Source organism: Colobus angolensis, unplaced genomic scaffold, assembly GCF_000951035.1.
Source record: "Colobus angolensis palliatus isolate OR3802 unplaced genomic scaffold, Cang.pa_1.0 Scaffold112, whole genome shotgun sequence".
Lineage (NCBI taxonomy): Eukaryota > Metazoa > Chordata > Mammalia > Primates > Cercopithecidae > Colobus > Colobus angolensis.
Genome location: NW_012112253.1, coordinates 5,518,671 through 5,527,287, shown reverse-complemented (window position 1 = coordinate 5,527,287; position 8,617 = coordinate 5,518,671). Strand labels below are relative to the sequence as shown.

General features: G+C 46.4%; 1 protein-coding gene across 3 annotated transcripts in view; it reads left to right on the top strand.

The window, feature by feature from the left end:
• Window positions 1–7,988, top strand: part of NR2F2 (nuclear receptor subfamily 2, group F, member 2) — a 14,463-nt gene extending 6,475 nt beyond the window's left edge. The window contains exons 1-3 of one of the 3 annotated variants that reach the window (XM_011957938.1): window positions 289–373; window positions 1,844–2,371; window positions 5,093–7,988. In XM_011957938.1, coding sequence (XP_011813328.1) covers window positions 1,861–2,371; window positions 5,093–5,367 — 786 coding nt within the window. In that variant the 5' untranslated portion in view covers window positions 289–373; window positions 1,844–1,860 and the 3' untranslated portion in view covers window positions 5,368–7,988. Of the gene's footprint in view, window positions 1–288; window positions 374–746; window positions 1,626–1,843; window positions 2,372–5,092 lie in introns of those variants that run through there. The other 2 variants (XM_011957930.1, XM_011957921.1) reach the window with 2 other exon arrangements.
• Window positions 7,989–8,617: the final 629 nt, after the last annotated feature.

Here is an 8,617-nt window from a genome sequence, read left to right as displayed (position 1 = left end):
AGCCAGCACGCCAGCCCAGACGGCGGCCGGTGGCCAGGGCGGCCCTGGCGGCCCGGGTAGCGACAAGCAGCAGCAGCAGCAACACATCGAGTGCGTGGTGTGCGGGGACAAGTCGAGCGGCAAGCACTACGGCCAGTTCACGTGCGAGGGCTGCAAGAGCTTCTTCAAGCGCAGCGTGCGGAGGAACCTGAGCTACACGTGCCGCGCCAACCGGAACTGTCCCATCGACCAGCACCATCGTAACCAGTGCCAGTACTGCCGCCTCAAAAAGTGCCTCAAAGTGGGCATGAGACGGGAAGGTATCGGCCTCTCATTTCTCCTTCCCTCGTCCTGGGTCCCGGGGTCCTGGGTACGTTTGGCTAGCCTGCTCTGGGTAAGGACAAGAAGCCCCAAGCTCTTCTCTTCGTATTGCAGCGGAAAGGGGTTTTATACTAGAAGCGAGTTCTGCATTGGAACCCAAACCCCAAATCCGCATGCTTTGGCCGACTGATTTCCTTCTTTACTCTGTCTTTGGGCTGTTTTCATTTGCTTTGCATTGATTGTGAGTTCACTGGAGTCTGCCTTTCTGCAAGGGATGGGGTGTTTGTTGTTGTTTTAAAGCCTAGTTTACTTCTCTCTCTCTCTCTCCTTGTTTTTCCTGCATGTTCAACATGTCCCTCCCCTTCACCCCTTTCCCCAGCCCCCACCCTCTCAAAAAAAAAAAAAAAAAACCTGAGATTGTACTTTTGTACAGGAGGTTCAAATTACAAATGGCAATTTTATGCACTTCGCCGTATTAACGCTGCCGCCCGGGCAGCGCTCATGTGACCCTCCGTGGATTAACATTCTGCTAAAAAAAAAAAAAAAAAAAAAAAAAAAAAAAAACCTCTGCTTGCTTTTTTCCTTTCACTTTTGAAACGAAGAGAGCGCGATAGGAAGTAGAAAAGGGTGGGCGAGGGGCCCTGGGCGGCTGCTTTCGCTCTGCGCGAGTTGGGTCTTTGTGATATAAAATTCGCCGAGCGCCGCGAGCCGTGCTTTGCCAATGGCGCGCTCGGCGCGGGGCGCGGGCTCCGGGTTGGGGCGAGCCAACGCCGGGGTTTCTTTGTGTTTCTGCGAGAGCGACTCTCCAGGTCCGGAGTCAGATAATAGCCTGAGCCCGAGCCTCGCCGGCTTTCCCCGGCCCTTACAGGCCCTGCCCAGGTTCCGCTAGTGCCGGCCGCCTGCTCCCTGCCTCTCCCGGCTTCCTCTCTCCTTAAGCCGGCCTCTCTCTCTCCGCCCTCTCCCTCAGTCTCTTTTTCCGAGCACACTGATTAGACAGACGCCAGATCTCCGCTCTCTGCTTGTCTCTCACTGGGGGTTCCCCGCCGGGCTGGGGCTGGGGCTTCGGGGTTTGTGGGAGAGTCGTTCCGGAGTGGCCACAGGCCGTCTGGGGTGAACCCTCGTGCCTTTTGCAAAAGCGTCTCACCCTCCCCCCAGACTCGCCCCTCCCGCTCCCTCTCCTCCAATCAATAAGAAATATCAGCTGTTTAGCAGTAAAGAAGAAAGATGCCCTCAGAATGCTACATCCCGCCCACAGCGCCGGGGACCCCGAGGCAAAGTGGCCAATTCTGGGTCCTCGGTGGACCAGCCCTGAGCGGGCCTCAGAGGCAAGTGTGCCCCTCTGACCCTCAGAGCTCGCCTGGGTGGTGGTTTCAAAGGAATGGTGCCAAGAGCCTGGCGACTCCAGGTCTGTGGCAGGCCTGCCTGGTTCTTGCGCTGCTCAGGGCCTGGGTCAGGTGGGGGTCGGGCTGGGGCAGACCCCGCCGGGGAACCTGGGGACTGAGGCTGGTCATTAACTGTGGAGTGTCTCCTTTCCTCCCCGCAGCGGTGCAGAGGGGCAGGATGCCGCCGACCCAGCCGACCCACGGGCAGTTTGCGCTGACCAACGGGGACCCCCTCAACTGCCACTCGTACCTGTCCGGATATATTTCCCTGCTGTTGCGCGCCGAGCCCTATCCCACGTCGCGCTTCGGCAGCCAATGCATGCAGCCCAACAACATCATGGGTATCGAGAACATTTGCGAACTGGCCGCCAGGATGCTCTTCAGCGCCGTCGAGTGGGCCCGGAACATCCCCTTCTTCCCCGACCTGCAGATCACGGACCAGGTGGCCCTGCTTCGCCTCACCTGGAGCGAGCTGTTTGTGTTGAATGCGGCGCAGTGCTCCATGCCCCTCCACGTCGCCCCGCTCCTGGCCGCCGCCGGCCTGCATGCTTCGCCCATGTCCGCCGACCGGGTGGTCGCCTTTATGGACCACATACGGATCTTCCAAGAGCAAGTGGAGAAGCTCAAGGCGCTGCACGTTGACTCAGCCGAGTACAGCTGCCTCAAGGCCATAGTCCTGTTCACCTCAGGTAGGAAGGAGCCCTGTCTCCTCGTGCCCACGGGCTCCTAGCCCAGAGTTGGGGCCCAGAGAACTTGGGAGTCCCCAGGGCAAACCCAAACTGCTCCTTGAAAGGCCAAACTGTTGAGTGCAACTTGAAGTGGGAACTTTGTATAGCTGTTGGGCACCACCAGGCCTGTCCTGGGGAGAGGAGAGGAAGGCTGGACTGCAGGAAGGATGCTTCAGATAGATTCCCCAAATGGGCCATAGGGCAGCCTCTGCTGCCTATTTCCCCTACCTGCAGTATCCAGATTGGGATGCCCTCTCCTGCTCCCTTTCCTGAGCCCAGGCCCCCTGGGCCTGCTGGGCCCCAGGGAATCTTTTCAAGACCTGGGTTTTCTCTAGCACCCTGGCTGGACCTCCAGGAGATGCCCTTGGGCACTGGAGCAGCCCTGACAGTGTCTCTACAGGGGCAAGTTTGCCCCTGCAGGGGAAAAGTTTGCCTGTTAACTCAGTAGGAGTTGGAGCTCCAGGCAAATCCAATCTGAGGGCAGCAATTTTCAAAATCATATTCTTATTGAAATAATGCAGACTGCCAGGAGAGGGGAAAAGATCTGTCAGGAAGGGGGCAAGAGGAGGAAAGGGACCGTCATAACTCTTTAGAATGTTTGCAGGAGGTTGAAGACTCTGGCCTCTTGCTTCCCCTGCCCAAGCAAACACTTAAGGCAATTTTCAAACAACCCAAAGTGTATGCCAACTTGGGCTGGATATGGATGTTGCTAGAGATATAAAACCATCACTGACTGCATTATGCAATCTAATTAGTTTGCATGTAGTTTAACCTGTGTGAGTAATAGATCTGATATTAATTAACTCTTGAGGCAAAATGATTTTTGAAAGTGTCTGGCTTTCCATTTTGGGCCACACCTGAGCTTTTTGGCTGCCTCCAGGTTGAGTTCAGCATAGCCCAGGTGGATGGAAATCACCAACCCCCTTTCACATTCTTATACTAAGTTGTCAGCTGATCCCTTTGTCATGGCTGAGAGGGGAAAGGGGTTTCCGATTAAGAATAACAGACATTTGGACATTAGCAGGGCTTGGAACCTAGTCACCCACTACAATATTTTAAGCTTGTCACAGGAAACGAGGAGAGATGTGTAGTTTATGTGGCAAACATAAAGGAGGTCCACAATCTCTTCTTTATTTGAAAGAAGTCTGGGGAACTAAGTCATCAGCTGAACGGCTTGCAGGTTCTGAGTCTTCAAACTGCTAAGTCTTGTACATTGCTGCTTTCCACATAAAATCTCCCCACACAGCCACCCCAAATTCTGCCTTTGGAAGTCCTTAGGTAATCAATTAAAGGCCAGTGTCTGGGCAGGGAAGCTGTTTGCAGAGGTTTGGATAGGGATTATTTTTCTCAAGAGCCCCTCATATCTAGAACGTTTGCCTGCTACAGATATGCAGGCAAGATATTTCCCTACCTCATGGCCACCTTCATCCCCGTCCCACAACACAACACCCAGCCCACCTTCTTGGACGATGGAGGTAGTTGTTAATTTCTTGATATCATTGCTAGCTCTTAGCCTTACCCTTGGTCTTTCAAGGAAAAAAAAATGCCTGATACTGTCATTAACAGTTTAATTTATGACTATTTGCAAAATGTGGAGGCCTGTGTGGAGAATGCAAATCGCCTCACAAAGAGATAAAGGTTCCTGTTATCTGATTCAGAGGGAGACACACAGTTCCGAGGATGCAGAAGGAAGGAGTCCTATGCAAACAGATCTTTTAGTTCCTGTCCACAGACACCTCTACATTCTGTAGACATGCAGAGTCCTAGATATACATATGAGGAAGTTGCATGTGTGTTCTGTTTCTTGGGGTGGAGGTGGTGGTGCTGATTTTCTAATATCTGTTTTAATGATTCACAATATGCATGTGTTAACCCCAGTCTTGTCTGGGGAGCCCTGAAAGGTCAGGTCACAACCTGAACCGCCTTTACCAAGAAGCTTCTCATTTCAAAGGCACTTATTGTATTTTCACATATCAAAAAAGAAGAGTGTTTTCCTGAAGATAACAGGGAGGGGGGATGCTTCTTGGAGGGACCTGGGTTTTAAAAAATAAAGGGGGGTGGGAGAAAAAGGGAGAGAGAAGAAAAGGGGGAAAAAGAAACAGCTCAAATGAACAGAGAGATCACAGTTTGCATGGCTGCCCTTCAATAGGCTAAACTGACAAGATCAGTTTTAAAGGGCCACTTAAATCAGTTTCAAAGACTGGAGAAAAATGAGTCGCCCTCTTTGGGGAGAATCTAAGGCTGGATCGTGGACGCCATTACTCGGGACTGGGCCAGGTTGTCCACTCCCAACCCCCACAAACCCCTATATAATTATAAGCCAAACTATTATTTACAGAGGAGGAGGGGAAAGAGTGCTGGTAGTTTTGGTTTCTTCTGTTTACTGACTTGGGCCAGATAGACCCAATGCACTTTTGCTTGGGTCTCTCAATGACCCAGGCTAAGGACTCAGGCAGTGAAAGCCTGTAGCACACTGAGCTATGTTTTATTTTAAAGCAAACACTTCTTCAGTCTCTTGCTCTTTCTCCTTAAGTTTTCAGTACATAGACATTTGCTCCAACTCCGGTTGGGGCAGTTTGACAGAGCTCTGTGCACACACCTCATGTGACCCAATTCAAACCTCTTAATCTGATGACTGAATTTTTCTTCTTCTTCTTCTCCTGTTTTTAAACTTTCTTCCAGATGCCTGTGGTCTCTCTGATGTAGCCCATGTGGAAAGCTTGCAGGAAAAGTCTCAGTGTGCTTTGGAAGAATACGTTAGGAGCCAGTACCCCAACCAGCCGACGCGATTCGGAAAGCTTTTGCTTCGCCTCCCTTCCCTCCGCACCGTCTCCTCCTCAGTCATAGAGCAATTGTTTTTCGTCCGTTTGGTAGGTAAAACCCCCATCGAAACCCTCATCCGGGATATGTTACTGTCCGGCAGCAGTTTTAACTGGCCATATATGGCAATTCAATAAATAAATAAAATAAGAAGGGGGAGTGAAACAGAGAAAGAAAAGGCAAAAGACTGGTTTGTTTGCTTAATTTCCTTCTGTTAAGAAAGGATATAAAAGGATGTTACAAGTTTGCTAAAAGAAGAGAGGGGAAGAATTTAATGGACTGTGAATTTCAAAAAAAAAAAAAAAGACTGTCAAATGAACTTTTACAGAATGCATTAAAAAAAAAAAAAAAACTCCTGTGTCGGTCAGAACAACTTGCTACTTATCATTTTTGTATAAAAAGGAAATTAGTCTTTTTCTTTTTTTGCTAAATTTTTGAAAAACATTGCTAAAAGTGCATTTAAGGAGATTGGGAGAAAATTAGCAGAATGGAGAAAGTAAGTCTTTTTTTTTTTTTTTTTCCAAATTATTAATTGTCCTGTGTCTATGTACCTCTAGCTGTTCTTTTTTGTACTTTTCTGGTTCCAAACCAGTTTATTCTGTGGTTCTATAATAAGTTTTGATATAATCTTGGCTTCTTAAAAACTGTGTATCATTAAAATATATGTTCTGCAAGAATTAAAACTGAGTCCATGAAAATATCATAGGAAGACATAAAACTTTAAAAGGCAACTCAAAGATGATGGAAACGCACTTACAAGTGGTGACCAAAAATTTTAGGTGAAGTTGAGCACTCTAATTAGAGAACTGGAGGAACCACATATAACACTTAACTTCCCCTACCCTGCCCCTTCCCAAAAGACACCATGACAAACCTAGCTTTTAAAAAATATTTTAAGAAAGAGAATGAACTGTGGAATTTATTGGCAGCCAAGGAATGTGTCCAAGACACATGCTGAGGTTTTGAATAAAAAGTGAACTTTTGTAATTTGAATTGGGTCCCGCTTAGTTCTTGAATTGTTATGAAAATCCTATATCTGTTTGTATATTTGCAAACCCTTTGTATTATAATTGTTGATATTTTCCCTTTTTAAAAAATACCATTGAAATCAGCATGACAAAAATAACACTGTTGGCACTTATAGGTAACGTGATTGATTCAGTATCTTAGAGTTTACAGTTTGTGTTTTAAAAAAACTGAAGGTTTTTTTTTTAAGTGCAACATTTCTGTATACTGTAAAAGTTATAATAACTGAACTGTTTGGTCGAGTCTTTGTGTGTTATATTCCAAGGAAAATTGAAAGTATTCAGAAATTAAAATATTATTTGATATCTGAAACCTGGCTGTCCCCACTCACTGTCTTTACATCTAGAAGAGCCCCTGTGAGCTCTCGCTTAGCTGGCCGGGCGGGGGGCAGTGGGGGGAGGGCATTTGTTTACTCCCCTCAGTCAGTTTGTTCAAAGGTGGACTAGTGTATTTGCCTGTTTAATTTGGGTGTGTGTGTGGGTGGGGGGGAGCTGAAGTTAATGGTTTATCTATGGTTTAGGAAGTGCCATACTGATATAGTAAACCACCCCCATTCACCTAATCCTCCTTTTAATTAAAAATGGATTTTCCAGGAAAAAAAAAAGGCCCTTATATTTGTCACACTTAAGTGCCTGCTTAGGGAAGGTATTGTGAAAAAGTATTAGAAATCTTGAGATCAGTATCTATTTTATGATCAGAAAAAAAAATACTCTTTTGTACATTTCTGACAGTTACTCAGAAGATCGTTCAAGCAAGCTAATCACAGCATTGTAATTAGAGGACAGTTGTTTGCAATGAGTTTTTCCTTAAGTAGGTGCGATTTTTAAAAATATTCTGTGGTTCTGCTCTAGCGTGGTTGTTGATAGAGTTTCAAATTCAGTGATACAGGTTATAAGACTGAAGGGTCTATTTTTAATGTATATATGATAACTTGCAGTTGGGTTCCCTCTCCCCTCCCCCCTTTACCTTCAGTCTGTGAGAGCATGACCACAGGGTCAAGGGAATCTTTTCCATTGGAGTTATGTACATAAAAACACATCGACATTTTGACATTTCAGATTGTGTAGCTACAATCTGTACTGCTCTTGGGATCCTTTGTCCTTAGAAGCCAAGTTAAGGAAGAGAAAGCAGGACAGAAAAAGAAGGAAGGAAGGAAACTTTACAGGGTGTGCGATTTAGAAGTAGTAACTATCTCTTTTGGAGTTTTTTTCATTTTTCCTCTTTCTCTTTTCCTGGTTTGGAGGAAGCTCAGTGCTGGGAGCTTGCAATTTTGTTCTTATTCAAGGTTTCCAACCCACCCCCCACCGCCAGTACTTCATCATGTTGTGGTTTAATTTTAAGGGGGGGGAGGGAACTAGTGAGAGAGGTGAAAGAAAAGGGATCATTTTGTAAAGTGTATTAAACGTCAATATTCAGATCGTCAATACATGCAGACCAGTAAAATCTGATTTGTGCAGAGTTTTCCATCTGACTTTAACTGATTTCTGTAGATATATACATATATAAATACAAGTATGTTCTTGCGGCACAGTATTGCTGACCTTTAGTTCGAGGTTTTGTCGGTTGTTGTTTATTTTCTTCCTCTTGCAAGTGCTATCCATGTGAGTGTGTGAAGTTTCTCTAATAAGTAAAACACAGGCCCTTTTCCTTGTTTGTTTTGTGTTAGTTTATTGTAAACAGCCATTTGTTGTAAATTATTATTGGCATTAAATTATAATTTATGATTTTCAAAGCAAAAGACAATCCCTGTTTTATTATGCTTTAAGCATGTGTTCTAGACGTTGGAAATCTCTCTCACACTCTTAAGTTTCAGCAATGAGCTTGGGGTTTGCGAGGCAGAAAAACAGGACCCAAAATTTTTCAACCGGTTAAAACAAACCCCCTTGTATATGTTTAGAGTGGCCGGAGGAGGATCTGTTTAGAGTCTTGAGTTCGGTTTAAGTTTATTGCATTTAAAGAAAGTTTTTCTTTTCACGCTGAGTTAGAACAAAAGATCTTTGCTGCGACTGAATTGGACAAAAGACGAGGGCTGGGACCCAGCGAGCGCGTTCTGTGTGAAATTGACGAGATCTTTAAAAAAGCTGCTAAACATGGCGACTCTTTCCCTTTAAGTGTCTCTTTTTCCTTGCTGGTTTTTTTTTTTTTTTTCATCTGATCTGAGCTCGCTTTATTTCTTTTCCCAACCCCGCTCCCCCTCCTCCTCGTGGCGCTCGGGGGTGTGAGAGAACCCAGTTAGACGCGAAATGCAACAATAGTGCAAGGAGAGAGAGGGGCGCTCGCTGCTTCTCGCCACTTTCAAACAAACCTGGGGGAAGATTGCGCCCGGGGGGGATTCCAGCCTGCTCACTCGGCTCGCGGTCG